This window comes from Saccopteryx bilineata, chromosome 4 (assembly GCF_036850765.1).
Source record: "Saccopteryx bilineata isolate mSacBil1 chromosome 4, mSacBil1_pri_phased_curated, whole genome shotgun sequence".
Classification (NCBI taxonomy): domain Eukaryota; kingdom Metazoa; phylum Chordata; class Mammalia; order Chiroptera; family Emballonuridae; genus Saccopteryx; species Saccopteryx bilineata.
In genome coordinates, this window is record NC_089493.1 from 53,928,969 (window position 1) to 53,956,711 (window position 27,743).

At 37.1% G+C, this 27,743-nt stretch overlaps 1 protein-coding gene across 3 annotated transcripts in view; it reads left to right on the forward strand.

Annotated features, from left to right (window-relative positions):
- Positions 1–27,743, forward strand: part of DENND4A (DENN domain containing 4A) — a 135,256-nt gene that overhangs the window by 73,184 nt on the left and 34,329 nt on the right. Inside the window, exons 13-20 of one of the 3 annotated variants that reach the window (XM_066273332.1) lie at positions 1,204–1,422; positions 2,762–2,907; positions 12,807–12,940; positions 24,926–25,061; positions 25,859–26,065; positions 26,156–26,284; positions 26,528–26,669; positions 27,179–27,310. In XM_066273332.1, coding sequence (XP_066129429.1) covers positions 1,204–1,422; positions 2,762–2,907; positions 12,807–12,940; positions 24,926–25,061; positions 25,859–26,065; positions 26,156–26,284; positions 26,528–26,669; positions 27,179–27,310 — 1,245 coding nt within the window. The remainder of the gene's footprint in view (positions 1–1,203; positions 1,423–2,761; positions 2,908–12,806; positions 12,941–24,925; positions 25,062–25,858; positions 26,066–26,155; positions 26,285–26,527; positions 26,670–27,178; positions 27,311–27,743) is intronic. The other 2 variants (XM_066273333.1, XM_066273334.1) reach the window with 2 other exon arrangements.

Genomic DNA, 27,743 nt, shown 5'->3' on the forward strand with positions numbered 1-27,743 from the left:
TGTTCATTTTCTTGACACTTTTGAAGATGAACCTTACTATTGTTGAATGGTCTGTGACGTAGGTTTGTCTGAATGTTCTCATGATAAATACAGATTATGCATATTTAACAGGAGTCTTGCAGAAGTGATACTGAGTTCCTTTTATAGATAGCATCCTTATCAGATTGGGCACTGTATCAGTTTGTCCCATTATTGATGATGATGTTCACTTTGATCACTTCATTAGGTGGTGTCTGCCAGGTGTCTTCTCTACTATAAAGTTATTCTTTTACTACCTAATGGCTTTAGGATTGAATTGTTCAAGGAATAGTAAGCATTGATTTTCACGTTTTAATCTCAGAATATTCCTCCTATAAGCACTTACATTCTTTCTTAAAAAGAGGAAAGGCCTTACTAGGCAGTGGCACAGTGGATAAAGCGTCAGTCTGGATGCGGAGGATCCAGTTTTGGAACTCCAAGGTCGCTGGCTTGAGCATGGGCTCATCTGGCTTGAGCGTGAGCTCACCAGCTTTAGCACGGGGTTGCTGGCTTGAGCGTAGGATCAAAGACATGATTCCATGGTTGCTGGTTTGTGCCCACGGTCACTGGCTTGAGCAAGGGGTCACTTGCTCTATTGGTGCTCCCTGGTCAAGGCACATGTGAGAAAGCAATCAATGAACAACTAAGGTGTTGCAACAAAGAACTGATGCTTTCCATCTCTCTCCGCTTCTGTCTGTCTGTCCCTATCTGTCCCTCTCTCTGACTCTTTCTCTGTCTCTGTCCAAAAAAAAAAAAGAGGAAAGGACTATTGCGTTTAACCCTGTGTCCAGTTGATATGTTTGTTAGGATCTTCATTTATTAATCTATATATAGTTATTTCAGAACATGAACATTTTTTATGATAGATAAATAGGGATCATTTTATGTTTAATTGGGTAAAATGTAAATACTCAGCAGAGCCTAAAAAGTGATACAGCAAGCTTTGCTAGGCCTTACATATTATGAAGTTATACAAACAAAGGTTGAGGTAGCTTGAGCCCTTTTGAAAACAACGAATTTTTTTCTTTCAATTTTATTGAAATATAATTGATCTAGAGGACTGTGTAAATTTAAGGTGTACAACATAACGACTTGATATGTATATACAATAGATTTATATTGGTACAATTACCAACATGAGTTTTGACAATTTGGAGAAAACACTAACACTGTATTTCTTCACAGTGCAGCAGAGACCAAGAGATGATGGACTAATGGACTTAACAATGAATGACTATGATTTTAATTCTGGAAAGAGGTTGCACATGATAGATTTGGAAATCCAAGAGGCATTTTTGTGTTTCATGGCCTCTATTTTAAAAGGTTATAGATCATACTTAAGACCAATAACACAAGCCCCATCTGAGACAGCCACAGATGCAAGTTCTCTCTTTGCCCTACAAGGTGAGTGATTGCATAGTTTTACAGCTGTCATATTACTGAGCTTAACTTTGTGATGATTTAATTGCTTTCTGGGTTAATAGCTCATATTTATCAAAATATATACCTATTTTGAGAGTATGTAAATAACAGCTCTGTTGGTAGTCCATTTTTATAGGACTAGTTATTTCTCAGGCACATTCAATATAATCTCATTGGCAAAGTATGCACGAGGAACTATTTGAAAAGTTCAGAGATTTCTAAACATGTACAATTGCACTGTGTCACAGGTCTGTTGATATTGTCGCTGTTAGTTTCCAGGACAGCCAGACAATGTTGGGGGCATGCTGAGTAGCCTGGGATAGTCACCTCCAGGCTTGAGCAGACTCATTTGTTTTACTTCTGTATGCTTTACAAATACTATTTTCTGTCTATGCCACAAAGTAAAAAATGTTGGGAAGCCCTAAAATGCATTATGTATCATAGTATTTATTTATTTTCTTTTTCAGTATTTAACATTTAAAAGAGAAATTCCTTTAATAAATCTATATTGAGTGCCTGCAAATGATAGGCATTAAGCATATAGTGGTATGCAAAAGATACATGGTCACACATACACAAAAAAAAAAAAGAAAGAAAGAAAAGAGAGACATGGTCACTTCTCCCATGGAGCTTATAGTGAAGAAGATAAGCAATTTGAAAGTAATATAAATGAACATTCAGTTCACAACTTTAGATCACAGAAGGCCCTTCTGAGGAATTCACATCTGAGCTGTTTTCGAAAGGAGGAGCAGAAATTAACCAGGCAAAGGGAAAGTAGAAGAGAGAACAGTTTATGCAAAGTCCCTGGAGCTGGCAAGAGCTTGGGTTCATGGGCCCAAAAGAAAACCCAAGTGTTGTGTAATTGAGAATAGTGAGCAAGGTGAAGTGTGAAATCAGGAAATAAACTTTTACCCTGTTGCAGTAAGTATGACATAAACATAAATGAATACTAGAGGCGGTGTAACTGTTGCTTTGAAAAAGCTACACGTCTCTGGAAAGAGAGAGCACGAGCCACATGCATATAACATGCAACGCAGTTTTGAAATGCTTCCACATTTACTAGTTTATGTGTAATCTTCAAGATAGTGAGGGGACAACAGAGACAATTCTGAATGAGAGTTTGAAAGGTCTGGATTCAAGTTCCTTTCTTGTTGCTGTTTTTGTCGGGTCACGTCCCCTCTCAGGGTCTTAGTTTATTTTCTGCAAAATGGTAAAGTATAGATAACATGTTGATCCAGTTCCTTCTAGTTTAAAATTTCTATGATTCTATAAATGATATTATATCAAATGTATTCTGATATTGTAAATTTATGTTAAATAGCTTTCTTAAGAAGCCGGGACCGATCACATCAAAAATTCTATAACATGATGACCAAAACACAAATGTTTATTCGCTTCATTGAGGAATGTTCTTTTGTCAGTGATAAAGATGCAAGCCTGGCGTTTTTTGATGATTGTGTAGATAAAGTAAGTAAAAGTTTGTCTACAATGCTCTAACTTGTTTTGTATGACTGTTATAAATGTTAGGAATTGTACTTTCTATTTATAACTTGTAGTAGCTTTTAACAAAATCTAAATTAACTTCATTCCATCATTGACCCTTTATCATGAAAGTTTTGGTGGCCTACCAGATATTATAGAACCCAACAACCTCCTGGGAATACTTTGCAGGATTTTTCTAAATCATGAGTTTTATTTTGGCAGTCAGGTCTGTAACCCTGCCTGCCCACTTACAGACTGTAGGAGTTTTGTTTGAGCCTGTAGACCTCAAACTTGAGCATTCTTAATTATCACCTCCCCTTTTTGTCTAAGATGGATTGTCACATGCTGAGACATAGGCATAGAGCATAATGAATATATCACCTGAATATTTCTACAATTTGAGAGAAAGTTGTAGCATAAATTAAGTGAATTAATTATATTTTAACTTCATGTATGAAACTTTCCCTTTTCCTTCAGTCCTAATTTCATGAGGTAGGATATCTATGCTGGAGAGAGGGGATGTTAGGGACAGTGACCCTGAGAAAGGTTTCAAATCCCGACTGGGGTGCGGAAGGAAGAACAGCCATGGGTGTCAGAGCCCATGCCAGGTGAGGAGAAAACCCATGCAAACGGTGGCCTAGCATGGAGAATCAAGATGAGCCAAAGAGAGAGAGTGTCCATTCTGGCAGATAGACTGCTGCAGGGGGTCAGGACCTAAGCAGAACAAGGACATCCATGCAGAGATGAGGACAGAGTAGAGTGCCAGAGTACGGTAGGGAGGGTGTCCCCATTGGGTAGGCATAGCAGATGGAATGTCAGAATTTGATCTGGATGAGGGAGATGCCAGCTTGGTGGGGCAGAGGGGTTGGCCTGGAAGGAGCTGTCAATGCCAAATTAGGGTAAAGTAGTTACTGTATTTCCCCATGTATAAGATGCTCCCATGTATAAGACACACCTTAATTGTGGGGCCCAAAATTTGAAAAAAAATGTATTACATAAAGTTATTGAATTCAAGTTTTATTCATCATAAAATTCATACAGTTCCTCATCACTGTTAAAACTCCCATCTATTAGCTTGTCCTCATCTGTGTCTGATGATGAATTACTGTCTTCATATATTGCCTCGTTGTTAGTTCCATCTATGGCATTTAAAATGCCACACTTCTACAACCACTGTATAAGATACACCCAGTTTTTAGACCCCCAAATTTTTGAAAAAGGAAGCATCTTATACATGGAGAAATATGGTATATGCATGGGGGAAGGGTGGTGGTGAAGAGGGGAGAATGTTACATATAGGGGATTGATAAAATAATAAGTGTATTAAAGATAATAAATTTTTCCAGTGACTGAGAAGGGATTTACTAATAGAGAAAAGGAGAAAATCAGAATAAACCCTGTAGTATTGGAATGCAATTGGAGGTTCCATATGATATCATTGGTTGTTGTTGTTTCTTTTTTTTTTACATTTTATTTATTGATCTTAAAGAGGGTGTGGGGGTAGCGAGAAGTGTATGTGCCTCAACCAGGCAAGACCAGGGTTTTGAACTGGGGACCTCAGCATTCCAGGTCAACACTCTGCTACACCACCATAGGCCATGCATCATTGTTTGTTTTTAATTTTTTTAAGACTCATTTTAGAGAGGAGAGTGAGAGAGAGAAGGGGGGAGCAGGAAGCATCAACTCCCATATGTGCCTTGACCAGGCAAGCCCAGGGTTTCGAACCAGCAACCTCAGCATTTCCAGGTCAGCACTTTATCCATTGCACCACCACAGGCCAGGCCTCATTGGTTTTTAATATGTATAAAAAGATGCATAAATAATCTAAGTGCACACACATACATACTTACATTCCTTAGCTCTGTACACTGAGAGGACCTGGGAGCAGCCATATCCTAATACTAGTGAGTACACCTAATGTACAGATTTTGGTTCCTAAATATCTTTCTCCACCAGGACTCCTTGGAGAAATGATTGGTCCCAAGTCTAGGGCAAGGAAAGTACGAATGAGTCCTGAAGTAGCTTATGCTAGAAAACAAGAAATTGCCCCACGAATGATAGACATGTTTTTACAGAAACAACATGCAGAAACACAAGCCAGTTTAAAGGAACTTTCTCAATGGCTACATCTGGTTTGATTCAAATGTCTAAAGTCAGTAATAGATTGTAACCCATTAAATAAAATAGGAAACTATTAGTCTACACAGATATCAATCAAGAGTCTGATAAGAAACAGAATTTTATATAGTTTTAAAGTACCTCCACACAAAATACATATTAATTATATAAAAGGAAAGAGTAACTTTATAGTGGAATGGAAAGCCTGGTATACACCCCTTTATTTTTGTTGTTTTTTTAAAGATTTTATTGATTGATTGATTGATTGATTTAAGAGGAAGGGAGATAGTGAGACAAACTCCCACATGATCCCCAACTGGGACCCACCTGGCAACCCCCATCTGGGTCTAATGCTCATATCAACCAAGTTATTCTCAGCACCTGAGGCCAATGCTCAAACCAACCAAGCCACTGGCTGAGGGAGGTGAAGAAGGAGAGAAGGGGGAGAATTAGAGCAGTTGTCCCCAGGCTTTTTTTATGCATAGTGGCTGGAGAGTAAGAAGTAGACACAGGTCTGGAGAGAGAGAAGCTGTTAAATAAATTTTAAAAATATATTTTTTTTAAATAAATAAAAATTTTAAAACACCTGGTGCTTGGCCCTTGCAGGTTGGCTCAGCGGTAGAGCGTCGGCCTGGTGTGTGAAGTCCCAGGTTTGATTCCCAGTCAGAGCACACAGGAGAAGTGCCCATTTGATTCTCCACCCCTCCCCCCTCTCCTTCCTCTCTCTCTCTCTCTTTACCTCCCACAGCCAAGGCTCCATTGGAGTAAAGTTGGCTGGGGCACTGAGGATGGCTCCATGGCCTCAGCCTCAGGTGCTAGAATGGCTCTGGCCACAATGGAGCAAGGCCCCAGCTGGGCAGAGCATTGCCCCCTGGTGGGCATGCCAGGTGGATCCCCGTCGGGTGCATGCGGGAGTCTGTCTGACTGCCTCTCTGCTTCTAACTTTGGAAAAATACAAACGAAACAAAGAGCCCCTGGTGCTCATTGACAAGAAGTTCTCTTAGAATGTTCCATCATATGGGACATAAAAGTGAGACCAAGAGACATTGATAAGAGTGTGGTGGTTACGGGGGGAGGGGGGAGAGGGAGAGGGAAGGGGGGAGGGGGAGGGGCACAAAGAGAACTAGATAGAGGGTGACAGAGGACAATCTGACTTTGGGTGATGGGTATGCAACATAATTGAACGACAAGATAACCTGGACATGTTATCTTTGAATATATGTATCTTGATTTACTGATGTCACCCCATTAAAAATAAATTTTAAAAATAAATAAATTTAAAAAAAGAAAGAAAGAATGTTCCATCATAGATATGGGAGTAGTTTCCAGCTTCCTTTCCAATGACCTTGGGTATTTGTTTAAACCTTTTATTCCAGTGGCTCTCTTCAGTTTCATTATCGTTGCTGACCTTATAATTATAAAACCATTTCCTCTGCATAAAAATATTTGTGTATAGAGCTCTTCTTTTGTTTTGGGTTGCCCATGGATGCCAAATACTATTGGGGTTATATATGATTTATCACTGAAATGTTCCTAATGTTTTTTAAAATACTTGTCTTAGGTATTCTCTGTTTTTATTGAAAGTTTAATTTTTTAACATTTTTATTAAATGACTAAAGTAACAGGAAGTATGGAAAATAAAAGAAAAAAACTTTGTAAGCCAAATGATCTAATATACATTTTACATTTACTTTCAGAGTTTTTTTATATAATTACAATATAGCTTCTTAATTTTTTATATAACCAGATCTTATAACCACTTTTAATATTGCTGCCAAATATTTTTCAAGTAAATTTTTATCTTTACCACATTAAAACATGATATGATTTAGAAAGTCAAATAATTTTATAAAGCTAGGTTCCATTCCTTTTCACCCCTAGTTCCTGCTCCCCAGAGGTCATTGCTTTCTCTTTCAGATACTTCTTCAGTCATTTACCTTAAGATTTCCAAATAATGAATTTTTTATTGCTGCTTATTAATGTCTCTCTGCCACCACCATCACAATTCTCCCTGTGTAGTTATAACATGACTTTTCGTCAAATGGTTGTTCACTGTTAATATAATTATCACTTAAAATATTTTTTAATTTATTGATTGATTTTAGGGAGAAAGGAAGAGAGAGAGTGAGAGAGAACATTGATTTGTTGTTCCACTTAATGCATTTAGTGGTTGGTTCTTGTATGAACTCTGACTGGGTATTGAACCCACAACCTTGATATATCAGGATAATGCTATACTAACTGTGCTATCTGGCCAGGCATAATTACCACTTTGTGTAGAATGATGATTAAACTGATTTTCATGTATTGATTTTGTTTTCCCTGAAGTTAATAACCACTGTTCCTCGTTTTGTGTGTACTATTAATTCCTCTCCAAAGTCTTCTACAAAAGTGAAAAAAAAATTATTTTTTTTATTTTTCTGAAGTTGGAAACGGGGAGGCAGTCAGACAGACTCCCACATGCGCCCGACCGGGATCCACACAGCACATCCACCAGGGGGCGATGCTCTGCCCATCTGGGGCGTTACTCTGTTGCGACCAGAGCCATTCTAGCGCCTGAGGCAGAAGTCACAGAGCCATCCTCAGCGCCCGGACCAACTTTGCTCCAATGGAGCCTTGGCTGCGGGAGGGGAAGAGAGAGACAGAGAGAAAGGAGAAGGGGAGGAGTGGAGAAGTAGATGGGCGCTTCTCCTGTGTACCCTGGCCGGGAATTGAACCCAGGACTCCTGCATGCCAGGCTGACACTCTACCACTGAGCCAACCGGCCAGGGCCCAAAAGTGAAAAAATTTTAATCTCAATTATTCTAACATATGAGATAATCTATGTGCTATTTTTTTTAAATTGCTGAGTGTTCCATCTTTATGTTCCAATCTGAACTCATTGCTTTCTCATCTATCATCATTTTTCTTCACCATCATCTTGGTAGTTATATTGCCCTCTCTCTGGAGTTAGATCCCCTGCTTTCTGGCTTCAATAGCTTCTTTCTTGATTTACTTCTTTGTTATGGTGGAAAACATCTTCCAGTAGCTTAGTGAGAAACAGTACATTTTTGATGCCCTGTTTGTTTGCATAGTTTTTGATTCTCCGCTAATACTTGATTGCTAATTTAGTTGGATGTAACAATTTGAAGTCATTACTGCATTGTCTTCTAGCTGCAAGTGTTATTGTTGAGAATGACATCTAGTCTAATACCATCTTGATTTCTGATATTTGTGCTTGATCTCTTTTTCTCTCTGGAAGTGTTAAAATATCCCTGATACTGTACTCTAAAATTTCTGAAGGCTATGCCTGGTGTAGGCCTTTTCTTCATTGAGTTGGATACCTATTAGCCCTTTTAATAGTGGGCTCATTTCCTTCAAAATCTGGGGAATTTTCTTACTTTTTTCCTTTTAATTTTTCTCAATTTTCTCTTTTCTTTTTCTGAAATACATATCATTAAAAAAAATTTTATTGATATTAGTGAGAGAAAGAAGTATCAATTTGTTTTTCTATGTACCTACATGTTTATTGATCCTGTATGTTGTGCCTGACCAGGAATCAAACTACAACCTTAACTTATTGGGACAGTGCTTTAACCACAGTGCTAACCAGCTAGGGTTTGAAATACTTATTATTTAGATATTGGCCCTCCTGGCCTGATCCTCTTAATTTTCTTATCATTTTTCATCCCATTTTCTGATTTTGTGTCTTTCATCTCCACATTTTGGGAAAATTTTCTCAGTTTTATTTTCCAGCCTTTATAGTGTACTGTGTGTGTGTGTGTGTGTGTGTGTGTATTTTTCTGAAGTTGGAAATGGGGAGGCAGACAGACTTCCGCATGCACCCAACCGGGATCCACACGGCACATCCACCAGGGGGCGATGCTCTGCCCATCTGGGGCGTTGCTCTGTTGTGACCAGAGCCATTCTAGCGCCTGAGGCAGAGGCCATGGAGCCATCCTCAGCGCCCAGGCCAACTTTGTTCCAATGGAGCCTTAGCTGCGGGAGGGGAAGAGAGACAGAGAGGAAGGAGAGGGGGAGGGGTGGAGAAGCAGATGGGCGGTTCTCCTGTGTGCCCTGGCCGGGAATCAAACCCGGGACTCCTGCACGCCAGGCCGACGCTCTACCACTGAGCCAACCGGCCAGGGCCTATAGTGTATTTTTTACTTCTGTAATCATATTTGTAATTTCCATTAGCTTTTTTTATTCTCTGAATCCCCCTTTTTTTCTAGCATCTTGTGTCATGGACGTAGGCCTATTCATTTTAGTTATTTTGAAGGTTTTTATCCTCCTTCTTGCATTGTCTCTTCTTTTTCTGAGCACATTTTGATATTTGTTTATTTTATTCTTTTTGAAGTTACTGGTTTTCCTTGTGTGATCTTTGGTTGGTATTCATTTTCAAGGTTGTGCACAAAGAACTCACTGGAATTCTGGGAAGGTGAGGCTTGGAGAGATAGATGATCATAAAGGAACTCAACTATTTCATTAGAGTCTGTGTTTGATCAGTGTTTGTAATTCTTTTCTTTCAGAAAGAAAACTAACCTCTTAGGTTAGTTTCCCTAAAAGGTCTTTAGCTTGGGGAGCAAAAGCTGACTGTCAGTCTTCTCCGAGCTGAGTGGGTAAAGTAATTGAGGTTATCCCCTGTTGTAACATGTAGGCTTTTACTCACTACACCTGTTTTAATTAACCTCCTCATCTCCTCCAGCCCTGTCTAGTGTCCTCAAGTCTAAAGTCCCTCTGGTTCACTCAGAAAAACTCAATCTAGTCTTCTTCCATGTTAGGGAGAGGTAGTATCTAACTGGACTGGCTTGGGCCAGGAATCTGAGAGTCCTTAAATGCAAGCTTTTGACTAATTCTCCTCCCACCTGCACTTGATCTTCAAAGACATCTAGTACTTTTCATTCCTGACCTTTCTGGATCGCTACAGAGCAAAATGGATTGCTTTTGGCTCTTTTCCTCTGTCCCCTCACCAGTGACAGATCTGTGGCTTTCAGTTTCCACTGGTCACATCAATCTACTTTGTTGCTTCTGAAATGTTTTGAACTCCATCTCTGCTGGTGTCCTCTCTTCAGCTCATTTTGTATTTGTTATATATTCAATTCCCTTACTCGAATTTTGGTGGGATTTCACAAGGCATCAAAGGTAAATTGTATGTAATTTGTCTTGTTCAACCAAAAGTCTGCATAATCATTGCTATTTTCATTTTAATGATTGTATATTTTATCCATTTATCATACTTTATTCATTTACTTATTTTTTGACATGTAGATGACTTCTAATTTATTGCATTGTAGTCATGCAAAAAAATCATCTTTCATACTGATAGGTTTTTTTTATGTTAGGTCCTTCTCTTAGAATAAGAATAACATATGACAGCGGTAGAGCGTCGGCCTAGCGTGCGGAGGACCCGGGTTCGATTCCCGGCCAGGACACACAGGAGAAGCGCCCATTTGCTTCTCCACCCCTCCGCCGCGCCTTCCTCTCTGTCTCTCTCTTCCCCTCCCGCAGCCAAGGCTCCATTGGAGCAAAGATGGCCCGGGCGCTGGGGATGGCTCTGTGGCCTCTGCCTCAGGTGCTAGAGTGGCTCTGGTCGCAACATGGCGACGCCCAGGATGGGCAGAGCATCGCCCCCTGGTGGGCAGAGCATCGCCCCTGGTGGGCGTGCCGGGTGGATCCCGGTCGGGCGCATGCAGGAGTCTGTCTGACTATCTCTCCCTGTTTCCAGCTTCAGAAAAATGCAAAAAAAAAAGAAAAAAAAGAAGAAAAAAAAAAGAATAACATATGTGTTTAATGTTTAAATACATTTTGATTTCCTAAAAAGGACTACCAATTTTGAGTACCAGCAGGGTATGTGATTGTTCAGCTTACTGTAGTTATAGTATCATTGTGAGTTTTTACCACATAAAAGTCTTTTTGACAGGCTAAAAATAAAGATATATTCTTTTATTTGATTAATTTTTAAATATCCTTCAACATAAATTGAAATAAGTGCTTATTCTAAAAACAGTATGTTCTACCTTATTTAAACTTTTATTCTGAGAATTTATTACTTTTGTAATTTTTAAAAAGTAAATAAAAGTAATATATATTCATTATATTTTAATTGGAAAATAACATAAAGAAGAAAATTAATTGCCAGTAATATCATTATTCAGAAGTAGCTTTTTGATCATTGTGTGTGTGTGAGAGAGAGAGAGAGCACACACACAAATACATCTATCTGTATAATATGCATACTCTCTTTTACAAAATTAGAATCATAGTATATGTGTGATTTAGTTATTCTAGTTTTTTTATTTGTCATTATTTTGTGAACATTTTCTCCTGTCATTAATTATAATTCTGAAATTTGCCTTGTTATCTAGTTTACTGTAGGATGTACCATTAAAAACATTTTTGAATCTTGGAGATTATAGCATGTAATGCTGTGAAGTTATAACCCACAGTTTAAGATGACATTGAATATACCAACTCTTTTTAAGTTAAAAGAAAATTAAGAGCTATCCTGTCCTTTTTTGTAATACTCTACTCTATAATCTTATCTTCAATGTTTAACTTGTTAACAAGTCTTACTTTCCCATTTATTCCCAACTGATATGTGATAGTCATTCTATCTAACCTAATAAAGTTCTGTGGGTTATATTTTGTCATATGCATAACATTTAAAAAAAATTAATGTCAATGTTTTTGTTCTTTATGAGCTCCTTTTGGGCAGCTTAGACTCTGAAGTTTTCATTTTTTTATGAATATATTACCTTGCCATAAAATATCTCGGAGAAGTAGAATTACTAAAGTGCTTTCAATACTGATGTAGCTAGAACTTAACTCAAATGTACTTCTACATATACTGAAAGAACTTAGGGAAATCTGTTGTATTTAGTGTAAATCAAAGAAAGAACCCAGTATTCTCAGCGCATACATATTCATTTTTTTAACATACATTTTTTAAAAAGTATTGTTTCTTGGCCCTGGCCGGTTGGCTCAGCGGTAGAGCGTCGGCCTGGCGTGCGGGGGACCCGGGTTCGATTCCCGGCCAGGGCACATAGGAGAGGCGCCCATTTGCTTCTCCACACACACACCCCTCCTTCCTTTCTGTCTCTCTCTTCCCCTCCCGCAGCCAAGGCTCCATTGGAGCACGGATGACCCGGGCACTGGGGATGGCTCTTGGCCTCTGCCCCAGGCGCTAGAGTGGCTCTGGTCGTGGCAGGGCGACACCCTGGAGGGGCAGAGCATCACCCCCTGGTGGGCAGAGCGTCGCCCTGCCCCTGTCGGGCGTGCCGGGTGGATCCCGGTCGGGCGCATGCGGGAGTCTGTCTGACTGTCTCTCCCCGTTTCCAGCTTCAGAAAAATAAAAAATAAAAAAATAAAAAAAAGTATTGTTTCTTGAATACATTCTCATGGTTCAAAATGCAAAATAATATAAAAACATATACATAGGGAAATCTGGGTCCTGACCCATCCTTGTTCACTCTGTTCATCTCCCCTTCCCCATATGGGTACTTTTCTTAGTATTCTTTAGTATTTCTTTATGCGAATACAACCAAAAAGCAAATACATGTTCTTATTTTCTCCTCTTCCTTACTCAAAAGATAGTTCATTATATACAATGAATTGTTACTTTCACTTAATTATCTTGGAGATCTTTTTGTAGTGATACATAGAGAACTTGCTTTAAAAAAAAAAGCTCTGTAGTCTCCAGTTGTGTCCATGGTTTATTTAACCATTCCCCTACAAACATTTGGCTAACCAATGTATTTTTGTAATGTATGTTTTTCAAACTCCTTCAGGTGGATATGGACAAGAGTGGTGAAGTGCGACTTATAGAACTGGATGAATCTTTCAAAAGTGAACATACTGTTTTTGTAACACCACCTGAGATCCCCCATCTACCCAATGGTGAAGAGCCCCCTTTACAGTACAGGTATTCAAGAAGCGAATGTTTGAGATTGAAAGAGAGAAGCAATCCACCATCTGTGACGTAGCTTTCTAAGGACTGTAGTATTTTCAAAAATCCAAACTTTACAGATCCCTAATTTTTAGGTGGTAAGCAAGCTTATCCCACATCCATTATTAAGTTTGAGGTATAAAAAGAAAAAAACATATAATTTTGCATAATATAGACTTGGGAATGGGAAACTATATCTGCATACGTATCTGTTCTCATACTGTTGATTAAATTCAGTTAGGACCCTACCCCACCAAATGTAGGACTTTTATTACAGAATTTTGATTTTTGTTTCTCACTAAAGCTGGTTTGCTCACTTTCATCCCCTCCCTCACACATTGGTTAATGTGACATTCATTTACCAAAGATTAAATCTCACTTAGAATCAACATTTGTGACCTTGATTTGGATGACATATTTTTTAGGTTATTAGTTTTTCCGTGAGTTTTTAAGTCACAGAAATTGAGAACTATTGGAATTGATCATTAGGAACTTTGGTAGGATACTAACAAGTGTTTGGTATTTAGTCTTGAATGATATATTGTTCCTGCCTTCAAATTTAGTGGGAAAGAGAGAAATTCTGAGACAATGAAATAAAGGTTATGATAGTAGACATGTTTAACATCTATATATCTAGATATATATTATACATACATTTGCAATATACTATAGTTTCCAGTATACATTTATTTTTACTTCAAGTGGTATTTCCTTTTAGATTTTAAAATATTTTTTTATTTTTAAATAGTAATTCTTATTTTATTTAAATCTTCTAAAACCATTTCTCACCTATCATTCATTAAGTCACAGTTTGTTATTTTCATTATAAAAAAGATTTTTCAAAACATCCTCATTTATAACCCAAATTATTAAATTTGAAAAAGTGGTGTAACAGATGTTTGTGAATGCTGATTAATTCATCAGCCACTTGATTCCTTTCGTTTATTGATGAAGTTGTTCATGTCATTTTTTAAAGTCTGCCTTTTGTCAAAGACATTTAAAATATTTCTCCTAATTTCTCTTTTTTTTTCTAAGCAATCTTATTTCTTTTATTTCTTTTGTAATTATTTTTCTAAGACTTCTTTTGGTATGTTTATTAATATACTTTTGGGTATTTTTGTGGTTTGGTTTTTACTTTTTTTAATTAAAATTTTACTTTTAGATTCAGTCCTTTAATAAGAAAATTACTTAATTTTAAAAGTTCCTATTTTTAAAGAATCTAAGTCATTTTTTCCCCTGTGAGACTACACAATATAACTTTGGTGTAATCACACCCATTATTCAAAAAACAACTTACTGTAAATGTCTGTAATGAGCACAGTGAGTCCTCTCAATACAAGATGATTCATATACTTACATTTTCTACATAAAATGATAAGGCAGTAAGTTTCCACAAGATACCCAGATACCATGTATATACAATCTGTTTTTTATTGACATGATTTTCCTGGACTTCTTTGATATTTTATTCTTACTCCTTTGATATTTTATTAAAATTCAGTCATTACCAATATTTTTTATTCTGCTGAATTTGCCTATATGTAATAGATAAATTTAACCATCTTTTTTTATATAGTTTTCTTCTTAATAGTTAATTAAAACTATTTCTATGCCTTTAAAAATATAATAAAGTAGATTAAGTTTGCTGCTCAGGAGCTTCCTCATTCTTCAGGTTGTCTTTTTTCCTAGCTCTGCTACTTGTTAAATGCCTAACCACCTTCCTCTAGCACCCAAATTAAACCGCCTCCTCATAGAGGAACTTATTCTAATCTCTTATTCCTCTTCTCCAAGCTCTTCAACTTTCTTTCTCATAAATGTGGCCCTGAACCTGCTATCTAACCTGATAAACCAATTCATGATAACATGGGAGCTTATCCTGTTGAGCTAATGTTATTTGCATCTTTTTTTAATTTTAATTTTTATTGTGTTTACATAGATTCTAGTGTTCCCCCAATGCATCCCTGGCCCCATGTTCTCCACAACATCCCCACAGTGCCCTCCCCCTTCCCTCCAGAATTAGCTTTTCTGCTCTCTATAACGTTGTGTGATGTGTGTATAATTTAACCAATCTCTTTCCATTTTCTGATCCCTTCCTATTATCCCCTTTCCCTCTGTCCCCTTTCCCTCTGGTCCTTTTGATCCCACCTCTGCCTCTATTCTGTTCCTCAGTTCATAGTGTTCATTGGATTCATCAAATGAGTGAGGTTAGATGATATTTTTCTTTCTCTGCCTGGCTTATTTCACTTAGCATAATAGTTTCCAGGTCCATCCATGTTGTTTCAAAAGGTAAGATTTCCTTCTTTTTCATGGCCCCCATAGTGTTCCATTGTATATATCATATGTACCACAGCTTTTTAATCCACTCGTCTACTGACGGACACTTGGGCTGTTTCCATATCTTGGCTATTGTGAACAATGCTGCCATAAACATGGGGGTGCATTTCTTCTTTTGAATCATTGATGTGATGTTCTTGCGATGTATTCCTAAAAATGGGATGGCTGGGTCAAAAGGCAGTTCCATTTTTAATTTTTTGAGGAATCTCCATACTGTTTTCCACAATGGCTGCACCAGTCTGCATCCCACCAGCAGTGCAGGAAGGTTCCCTTTTCTCCACACCCTCTCCAGCACTTGTTTTGTGTTGTTTTGTTAATGAGCGCCATTCTGACAGGTGTAAGGTGGTATCTCATTGTGGTTTTAATTTGCATTTCTCTAATGATTAGTGATATTGAGCATTTTTTCATCTGCCTATTGGCCATCTGTATGTCCATCTGTATGGAGAAGTGTTTATTCATTTCTTTTGCCCATTTTTTGATTGGATTGTTTATCTTCCTGGTGTTGAGCTTTACAAGTTCTTAATAAATTTTGGTTATTAACCCCTTATCAGACATATTGTCAAATATGTTCTCCCATTGTGTGATTTGTCTTTTTTTGTTGTTGTTCATATTGTCTTTAGCTGTGCAAAAGCTTTTTAGTTTGATATAGTCCCACTTGTTTATCCTGTCCTTTATTTCCCTTGCCCGTGAAGATAAATCAGCAAATATATTGCTGCAAGTGATGTCAGAGAGCTTATTGCCTATGTTTTCCTCTAGGATGCTTATGGTTTCATGACTTACATTTAACTCTTTTATCCATTTTGAGTTTATTTTTGTGAATGGTATAAGTTGATGGTCTAGTTTTATTTTTTTGCAAATAGCTGTCCAATTTTCTCAACACCATTTGTTAAAGAGATTTTACTCCATTGTGTGCTATTACCTCCTTTGTCAAATATCAATTGTCCATAAAGGTGCAGGTTTATTTCTGGGTTCTCTGTTCTGTTCCATTGATCTATATGCCTGTTCTTATGCCAGTACCAAGTTGTTTTGAATATAATGGCCTTGTAATACTGTATAACTTGATATCAGGAAGTGTGATACCACCCACTTTATTCTTCTTTTTCAAGATTGCTGAGGCTATTTGTATTCTCTTTTGGTTTCATATGAATTTTTGGAATATTTGTTCTATATCTTTGAAGTATGTCATTGGTATTGCATTGAATTTATAAATTGCTTTGGGTAATATAGACATTTTAATGATGTTTATTCTTCCTAACCATGAGCATGGTATATGCTTCCACTTGTTTATATCTTCCTTGATTTCTTTTATCAATGTTTTATTATTTTCTGAGTACAAGTCTTTAACCTCCTTGGTTAAATTTACTCCAGGTACTTTTTTTGTTGTTGTTGCAATAGTGAAGGGGATTGTTTTCTTAATTTCTCTTTCAGACACATCATTGTTGGTGTATAAAAATGTCTCTGATTTCTGAGCATTAATTTTATATCCTGCCACCTTGCTGAATTCACTTATCAAATCCAGTAGTTTTTTGACTGTGACTTTAGGGTTTTCTATGTACAGTATAATATCATCAACAAATAATGATAGTTCTACTTCTTCTTTTTCAATTTGGATGCCTTTTATTACTTCTTCTTGTCTGATTGCTGTGGCTAGGATGTCCAGAACTATGTTGAATAAGAGTGGTGAAAGGGGGCACCCCTGCCTTGTTCCTGATCTTAAGGGATTGCTTTCAACTTTTGTCCATTGAATATGATGTTGGCTGTGGGTCTGTCATAGATGGCCTTTATTATATTGAGGTATGTTCCCTGTATTCCCACTTTGCTGAGAGTTTTGATCATAAATGGGTGCTGGATTTTATCAAATGCTTTTTCTGCATCTATTGATATTATCATGTGGTTTTTCTCCTTCCTTTTGTTTATGTGATGAATCACATTGATTGATTTGCGAATATTGTACCAGCCTTGCCTCCCCAGAATAAATCACACTTGATCATGATGTATGATTTTTTTTCATGTATTGCTGGATCCGGTTTGCTAATATTTTGTTGAGAATTTTAGCAACTGAATTCATCAAGGATATTGGCCTATAGTTTTCTTTCTTTGTGCTGTCATTGCCTGGTTTTGGAATTAAAATTATGCTCACCTCATAAGAAGAGCTTGGAAGTCTTCCTTCCTCTTGAATTTTATGAAATAGCTTGAGAAGGATAGGAGTTAGTTCTTCTTTGAATGTTTCGTAGAATTCACCTGTGAAGCCATCTGACCCAGGGCTTTTGTTTGTTGAGAGTTTTTTGATAACTGTTTTGATCTCATTTGTTGTAATCAGTCTATTTAGGTTTTCTAATTTCTTCCAGATTGATTTTTGAGAGATTATATTTTTAAAGGAATTTGTCCATTTCATCTAGGTCAGTGTTTCTCAACCTTTTTTGTGCCATGCCCCACCTTAACCTTTCTAAAATTTTTATGTCACCCCCCCCATGTAACATACATAATTTTTAACATTAAAAAATTGATTTGTTCACTTAATAAACATAAATGATAGGTTCTAGGAAGAAATCACTATGAAATTGTTAACAAAACATAGTAAGTAAAATTTCAAAACATATAATGAAAAACAGAAATTTAAATTCCAAATAATTTTATACAGATTTTTCTATATTAATTTATTATTTTAATTTAGTGTGATCCTTGCGCTTGATGCTTGCTGCACAGAGATTTTATATTAGGTTCCAATTTGGTTAGCTTTAGTCTCAAGTCTCCACGTTGTGTTATATCCAGCTGATTTCTTTTTTTTTTTTACCAGTAAATCATTTACAGCACTAAATCCACATTTAGCTAAAAATGAAGATGGAAACAGGAGCAATAGTTTTCTTGCACATTTGGTTGAATTTGGGTATTTGATTTCTGTTTCCTCACAAAGCCATGCCATTGTTCCTTTGATATTAAATAAAGCTTTAACTGACTCATCATTTTGCAATTCTGTGAGTTCTTCTTAATACTGCATATTTGATATATCAGACAAATCCACTAACATTGGCTGCATCATCATGTTGGGAAATCAATTTGTTTTAAATCAGAAAATCTTTCTTTTAAATCAGCCGATAGAATATTCAAATGATTGACAATAACAAGTAAAGCGGTATCAGTTACTTCACATTTTTGGAGCCAATGAAACTGTTTCAAGTTTTTGTTGTTAATATGTTTCTGACATAACTCAATATTGGTAATGAAACCAAATATCTTTGCTTTTGCATCGACAAGAGTTTTATTTGTTCCTTGAAGTTGCTTATTTAATATATTTAGTTTTTCAAAGATATCGGCTACATAACTCACAAATGCTTTACCATCTATTGTTAACAGATACTTCATTTCAGGTTTGTCACTTAAAAAATCACTAAGAGTATCAAACAGTTCCATAAATCTTTTCAAACAGTTTCCTTTAGATAGCCATCTTACTTCAGTATAAAGTAAAAGTCTCACATGGTCTTCATTTTGTTCTTCACAAAATAGCTTGAAAGACGCTCACATTTGGCACTAGCTTTAATAGCATTAACACACTTTATTACTGTATGTAATACTTCATTCAGAACAGGCGAGATGTTTTTAGCTACCAAGTTTTCCCTATGAATAACACAATGCACAAGAATCATTTCTGGATTCGCATCTTTCATCAATTTTAAGCAGCCATTTTTCTTGCCCATCATATTAGGAGCACCATCTGCAGCACAAGATGTTATATTTTTCATTGGTATATCATTGACATCTAAGTAGTTTTTTAGCTTATTATATATATCTTTGGAGGTAGTGGTGCTTTCTAATCTTTTACAGAACAACATTTCTTCAGCAAAATGTCCTTTATCAATATATCTTACGTAAGTTATCAATACTGCCTCACTGTCTCTCAAAGTTGATTCATCCATTTGCAAGGAGAATTTTCTTGTTTTCAGCTTTTCAATAAGTTGTTTTTCAATATCCTCACTCATTTTGTCTATTCTTCTGCTAACAGTATTGTCACTGAGTGGCATAGCTTTTACATCTTTGTCATCTTTTTCAAGAACCGTTTTAAGAAATGCTGACATTGACGGTTTTATTAAATTCTCTCCTATACTGTGATTTTCTCCAGTTTTAGCGATGAATAAAGAAATTTGATAATTAGCCTCAAGAACACGATTATTAGTTGAAGTATGAGCAGTAAATAGAGACTTTAATGTTGTTCTTTTTTCAAAATTTTTCTTTAAAGTTTTAAAGTAACTCAAATCTGAATTAATATGAGCACTATGTTTCGCCTTCAAATGCGCCTCAAGACGACCTCGTTTCATTGATTCGTTGGTCAAGCATTGCTGGCATAAAAGACAAAAAGGAATCTGCTCATCGTGAGCAGCGGGTATGAACCCAAATTTTAAATATTCCTCCGAATATTGACGAGTTTTTTTCTTGCTTGCACCACTCATTTTACTATGGGCTATAAGAAATAAAAATAAGATCAATTAAAAACTAATATTAAAATATGTGTTAAAATATATTCAATGTGACATAGAGTAAACGTATACTAAAAATTCACATTTATTTAAATGTATATAACACATTTACTATACTACCACTGCAAATCAAAAGGTATCTATATTTTTTCCACTTGACAAAATTTTCTGGAAAGTTATGCTTCTAAAATTAAAATTGTCGTGCATGCACTATTATAGCCCCAATAATATTTATAAAATATTAGTGCTTTCTAGCCCCGATGCAAGAAGTACTTAATAAAGAGTTTAATATTGATAAAAATAAAATCAAATACTTACCAATTATATCTATACTATATATATATATATGTATATTTATTAAATCAACGAGCTTTTACAACAGTTTTGACTGACACTTATTTCAAATTAACACCAACTGAATGATGTGAAACACTACAGAAGTTGCGATGGGCCAATTAGGTGAGAATAACGACGCCAATCACCCAGTTGATATTTTGGTCTCGTCAAACGAAATTATACTTAATAATTATTTACCACAATTATTTAAGAATTGCATTTTTTGTTAAATTTGGCACAGATATCTAGCATTGCATCTAAATGGCCCGGGGCGAAAGAGTTAAAGTCGTGTTGAGTCCATTTTCAAATTGCCCCCCTTAACTATCGAATTGCCCCCCTGTGGGGCGTGGGCCCCACGTTGGGAAACACTGATCTAGGTTGTCTAATTTTTTGGCATATAGTTCTTCATAGTATTTTCTTACAATTCTTTGTATTTCTGCTGTGTCGGTTGTTACTTCTTCACTCTCATTTCTAATTTTTTTATTTGAGTCCTCTTTTTTTTCTGGTGAGTCTGATTAAAGGTTCATCTATCTTGTTTACTTTTTAAAAGAACCAATTCTTGGTTTCATTGATCCTCTGTATTGTTTCTTTAGCCTCTATGTCATTTATTTTCGCTCTGATCTTTATTTCCTTCCTTCTATTTCCTCTGGGCTTTACTTGCTGTTCTTTTTCTAGTTATTTTAGTTGCAGGGTTAAATTATTTATTTGAGCTTTTCCTAGCTTCTTAAGGGATGCCTGTAATGCTATGAACTTCCTTCTCAGGACTGCTTTTGCTGTGTCCCATAAATTTTGAGTTGTTGTATGTTCATTTTCATTTGTTTCAAGGAAATTTTTGGTTTCTTCCTTGATCTCATTGTTAACCCATTTGTTATTTAATAACATGCTGTTTAGTTTCCAAATGTTTGAGTGTTTTTCAGTTTTTCTATTGTAGTTGATTTCTAGTTTTATGACATTGTGGTCAGAGAAGATGCTTGATATGATTTCAATCTTAAATTTGTCAAGGCTCATTTTATGTCCTAACGTGTGGTCTATCCTAGAGAATGTACCATGAGCACTTTAAAAGAATGTATATTCTGCTGCTTTAGGGTGAAAGGTTCTGAAGATATCTATTAAATCCAGTTCTCTTGTGTCCCTTTATTCTGCTATTTTTTTATTAATTTTCTTTCTTGAAGTTCTATCTAGTGATGTTAGTGGGGTATTGAAATCCCCTACTATTATAGTATTGCTGTTGATCTCATCCTTTATGTTCATCAAAGTCTGCTTTATATATTTAGGTGCTCCTATATTAGGTGCATAGATATTTATAATGGTTGTATCTTCCTGTTGGATTGCTCCCTTTATCATTATGTAGTGACCTTTTTTTATCCTTTATGATAGTCTTTGTTTTAAAGTCTATTTTGTCAGATATAAGTATTGCTACTCCAGCTTTTTTTTATTTGCATTTGCATGAAATTTTTTTTTCATCCTTTTACTTTCAGTCTATGCTTATTTTTTGTTTTGAGGTGGGTCTCCTGTAGACAGCATATGTACAGGTCCTGTTTTCTTATTCATTCAGCTACCCTATGTCTTTTGATTGGAGCATTTAATCCATTTACAATTAAAGTTATTGATATGTAGTTGTTTATTGCCATTTTTTTCTTTAAATCTACATTTCTCTTTTACTAGATTTTCCCCCCCACTTTTTTCTGTCTACAGCAGGCCCCTTAACATTCCTTGCAGCATTGATTTGGTTGGGATGAATTCCTTGAATTTTGGGGGGGTTTTTTTGTCTTGATTGTAGGTTCTTGTTCTGCATTACTTTGAATATTTCTTGCCATTCCCTTCTGGCCTCAGGCGTTTCTGTTGAAAAGTCAAATGCCATCTTTATGGGGGCTCCTTTGTAGGTGATTCACTTTTTCTCTTGCAACTTTTAGTATTCTTTCTTTATCTCTTAGCTTTGGCATTTTGATTATGATGTATCTTGGTGTAGGTCTCTTTGGGTTCTTTTTTAATGGGGTTCTCTCTGCTTCTTGAACCTGTATGACTCTTTCCTGTATCAATTTAGGGAAATTTTCAGCTATAATTTCTTCAATCAAGTTCTCTATCCCTTGTTCTTTCTCTTCTCCTTCAGGAACCCCTATTATGCAGATATTGTTTTTCTTCATGTTGTCACAGAGCTCTCTTAGAGTTTCCTCAGATTTTTTTGATCCTTTTTTCTTTTTGCTGTTCTGCTTCTGTGCTTTGCTTATCTTGTCCTCTAAGTCACTGATTCAATCCTCTGCTTCATCCAGCCTGCTTTTCATTCTTTCTAGTGTAGTCTTCATTTCTGATATTGTGTTTGTCATTTCTGTCTGGTTCTTTTTTATGATTTCAGTGTCCTTTTTGATGCTTACAATTTCTTTATTTAGGTCATTAAGTCCATCCAATGTAGTTTTGTGATCCTTAAGCATCCTAACAGTCATTTTAAACTCTGCTTCTGGTAATTTGATTACTTGCATTTCATTCAGATCTTTTTCTGGAAATTTTTTATGTTGATTCATATGGCTTACATCAGAGGTCCCCAAACTTTTTACACAGGGGGCCAGTTCACTGTCCCTCAGACCATTGGAGGGCCGCCACATACAGTGCTCCTCTCACTGACCACCAATGAAAGAGGTGCCCCTTCCGGGAGTGCGGCGGGGGGGGCGGATAAATGGCCTCAGGGGGCCACATGCGGCCCGCAAGCCATAGTTTGGGGACGCCTGGCTTACATTCTTCTGTCTTCCCTTGTTTGATTTGTGGTCTCCTTAACTAGTAGAGCCTCTTTTCCATTTTTATATCTTAACTGGGTCGGGTGTGAGGAGCCCTTCCTTAAGATGTCACTCTAACAAGGGTTGTTAAGTCCTGAACTGATGCTCTCGTATCTGGCCTCTGGATGTGCCCTCCCTAGACCTTCTTGGCCAGAGCCTGGCACAGACCAATGGGGGTCGCTGCCTATGACTGGCCCTTATCTATCTTTTTGGAGCAACAGGTCATCCAGATCCTGTGGCTGCCTCTACTGAGCCCAGGAGCCATTGTTAATATCAACTTAGGCTGGCTTTTATCTACTTTTGACCTGGAGGATGTTCAGTTAAATGTTCAGGTACCCCTGAGATCCGCTTTCTGCCGCCTTTTATTAGTGGCTATTTATTGGGCTCAGTACTATAAATCAGGGGTTAGGTAAGGTATTGGATGTGACTTTCCCCTTAGCCTCAGGTGTGATTCTATCCAACCTATTTTATTTTATTTTATATTTTTCTTTTCAGCCCTCAGAAGGGTGTAGCTACAGGAATCCAATGGATGTGGCTTTTGTGTTCCTGAGGTGCAGTCTCTCCGCAGTCCTGCCACCACTGCTGCTGCCACCTCGTTGTCAGCACTGGCATGCCACTGCAGCCTCCACCCCACCCCTGCAGGCAGGACTGCGTTCGCACATCCAGGCTGCAAGCCTTGGCCGACCCCAGCCTCCACACTGCCCCCATGGGCGAGACTGCTTTCATGCGCCTGGGTCGCAAGCCCAGGCAGGTTCCCTGGCTTCCACTCCACCCCCACAGGCAGGCCTGCATTCACACACTTGGGCTGCAGCGGCAGCCAGCTCCTGGCTTCCACCCCTGTGAATGGGACTGCACTCCTGCATCCTGCCACTACCTGCCCTCCGGCGAGCACTCAGCAGTGTGGGGGTGGCATTGTAGCTCACACCTCCACACTCAATACTGTATCCCTGATGAGCTCCCTGCTTCTAAGTGACTCTGCTCTGACTGTAGCAGGAGAGCTTCTGTTTGGCTGGTGACCTGCTTCCCTTTGCTGGTATTGCTGGTTCCAGGAAAAATATTCACTTTATATTTGGAGAGTGACTCAGCCCAGGGGTTAGGGTGGCTCTTCCTCGAAGTGTTTCTCCCTGTGCCTCCTAGATTACACTCTCTTCCTCCTACTCTGGTCCTCTCAGCTCTCCCCATCCCCTGGAGCCCTGGGTGAGTGGTTGTGAAAGAGGTTTTCTGCATAGTCCCTTTAAAACGAATCCTGGGTCTGAGAAATCTGTCTCTTTCTCACGAACAGTATCCTGACTTGTTTCACAGTTAAATACTGTCCTTATGCCTCTTCTAGGCTCCAGGGTTTCAGGCTGGGGCTTCAGTCCTGGGGTCTACGGCCCTCCCCTCTCTGGCAAAACCCCACCACCATGTGAGTCCCTCTGGGCTGCCGCTTGCTGCCAGAAGCTGGGCAGCCCTCTCTGCATTTCTGCTTTTCCTACCAGTCTCAGTGTGGCTTCTTCAGTGATATTTGGTTATAGATTCCTCTTGGTTTACCCAAAGTTGGTTTTTCAGATAATTGTTCTTAAAATGAAGTTGTAATCCCCTTTGGTTCTGGGAGGTGGAAGTTGGAACATCACCATCTTCCGCCCCCCTCATTTGCATCTTTTTAAGAGAAAGGTTCTACAGTAATAAGTTAATCCAAAGCAATGATATTAATAACTGCGCTATTCGCAAGTACTGATTTGGTGGACCCTTTACCGTCATATTATCTGATAAGTTTACTATATATTTACATAAATACTAACAAAGTTTGCTTGAAATACTTTGTAGCTTGATGTCAATTCAGCAAAATTTTTTCCTCCAAAATATATATTTGAGTTTGGCTATTATATTTCTAAATATTATAGTAAGAAAAGCAACTTTAACATATTTATTTATTATCTATCATAGTCTGATAGTGAAACATAGTAAAAATAAATTATAAGTTAAGAGGTTATTGGTCATATACTTTTTAGCTTATAACTAGTATGATAATCTCTGTATGCTTGAGGATTTCTTTTTCTTTTCAAAAACAGATATAATGGATTTCCAGTTCTTAGGAACAATTTATTTGAGAGGCCTGAAGGATTTCTACAAACACGAAAGAGCACATTGCCTTCAAAATCAAGTAGTCCTAGTAGCCCTTCTCCCATGTTCAGAAGAACAAAACAGGTGCTTTGAGAATTTTGCATTCTTTATGTAATCAAATATTAGAACAAAAATAAATATGATACTGTCCTCCCTTAATATACTTTACTACCTGGACCTGGCCAGTAGGCTCAGTGGTAGAATGTCCACCTGGCATGTGGAAGTCCCAGCTTCGGTTCCAGGTTAGGACACACAGGAGAAACAACCATCTGCTTCTATACCCCTTCTCCTTCCCTTTTCTCTCTCTCTTTCTCTCTCTCTCTCTCTCTCTCTCTCTCTCTCTCTCTTCCCCTCTCACGGCATGGCTTGATTGGTTCCAGCAAAGTTGGCCCCAGGTGCTAAGGATGGCTCCATGGCCTCACCTCAGGCGCTAAAATAGCTGGCTGCTGAGCAACAGAACAGTGGCCCCAGATTGGCAGAGAGCATTGTCCCCTAGTGGGCTTGCTGGGTGGATCCTGGTCAGGGCACATGCAGGAGTCTGTCTCTCTGCCTCCCTGCTTCTCACTTAATAAAAAAAAGAAAAAATATATATATATTATATTACCTCATATATAACTATGACTAGAATAATCTCCCTGAAGCTTTCTAGAGATAATTTAGAGTAAGCAGACATCAAAAAATTAACTAGTTCTCTTGTCCTAGAACTTTATTTTATATATGATATAATACAAATTCAATCAGAGGGTTGAATATAAATTATAAACATATTTTGTTAAGGAAACATTATAAAAAGAGGGGACTTGTACTTGTTCAACATGCAGTTAAATAAGGATGCTTATGTGTGTAAATTTATTAATAAGATCCTTGCATATTTTTTCCAGGAAATTAAATCAGCCCATAAAATTGCCAAGCGGTATTCTTCCATTCCACAGATGTGGTCTAGGTGCCTACTGCGCCACTGTTATGGACTGTGGTTTATTTGTCTCCCAGCTTATGTGAAAGTATGCCATTCAAAAGTCAGGGCTCTGAAGACAGCATATGATGTGCTTAAAAAAATGCAGTCAAAGAAGATAGATCCACCTGATGAGGTAACAATTATCTTTAAAGTGCATTGTTTCTAGACTTATGCACACAGATGTTTTGTCTCTGTAACTTTTGTCTCTGTAACTGTGTTTCAGGTGTGCTACCGCATTCTTATGCAGCTCTGTGGACAGTATGATCAGCCAGTGCTTGCTGTTCGAGTGCTTTTTGAAATGCATAAAGCTGGTATTGACCCCAATGCCATTACTTATGGTTATTATAATAAGGTAATTACTTTTATTTAATGGAGAAAGCATGTAGCTTTTGTGACTATATAACCTTAACTTAATGGCAGAATTGTTGATGCAGGGGTTGGCATTTATTTGAGAGTATCTAAAATATCAAGTAAAAAATTTTGTGCTATTTTGTGTTATGAAATTTACTTAGATATTCTTTAGTTTGACTCTTAAGCCAATGTGTTCATTTATAAAAACTATTATACTAATCATTTTATTTTGTCGAACAAATAGGCTGTTTTAGAAAGTACCTGGCCTTCGAGAAGTCATAATGCCTATTTTCTTTGGACAAAATTAAGAAACGTTGTTTTAGGAGTAGCACAGTTCAAAAGAGCTTTAAAGAAGCATGCATATTTATCACAAACAACTCTCTCAGGTAATTAAAGATTTTTAAGGAATATATGTGTTTAATGTTTTTTTAAATTAATTGACTGGTTATATTTTACATTTTTTAGAAATTTTATTGTATTTTTAATTGAATTTATTGGGTTAACTGGTTAACATAATTATACAGGTTTTAGGTGCCCAATTCTGCAACACATCTCTGTACACCATGTTGTGTGTTCACCACCACCCCAAGTCAAGTCTTTGAATGTTTTCTAGTTTGTGTTGTCATTAAGCAAATTCTGATATTGGGAGCCTTCTTCACATTTAAAAAAGACAAAACTTTACTTTTTTTCTTTTAACTTAAACTATCCACCTTTCATTGTCTTGTTGTAGTATACCTTAATGATTCATGATAGGGTTCTTTGTTACAGTTGTATTTTGCTAATTATGTGACACTTTCTGTGTTCAGTATTGGTAGATATAAAGTTGAGCAACAAACTAATGTGTGTTTTTGGTATCTCCCTGAGTAGTAAAATGCTGTCAAATTGTGTTCTTAAGCAGATGGCAGTGACCTGGATGCTGTTAGTCATGGCAGCATGGATAGTGGTCATGGGACACACACTGTGGAGCAGGCACCTTTTAATACGGGTTTAATCAGAGTATATGCTACTGATGATAGATCTAGTACAGGTTTGTGTGTGCTTATGTATACATTTATTACAGTGCATTTTAAAAACTAAATTTGCTAGCCTGTCTTTTGAATTTTAATTTCCAATGATGTATTTAACTGTCACTTTAATTTTATATGTTAGGTACTTGATTTGATATTGTATTTAATAACTACATGAACTTTTATTCAGTCTTTATTTGAATAGAAATAAAAGTTTAAGAGTTTATTCAAGCATTTAGTCCATTATAATCCAATTAACTCTGGAGGGCACACGGATCTCTTCATCATCATTTTTGCAGGATAAATTCCTTTTTGTAATTATGAAAATGTAATTAGAGTTTTTTAAAAAAGAAAATTATAGCCCTTATCTGAGTTAATAATAGTACCATATCAATATCAACTTATTGTGTACTATATTATTTTTGCAATTTCCTATGAGTGTTAAACTCCATT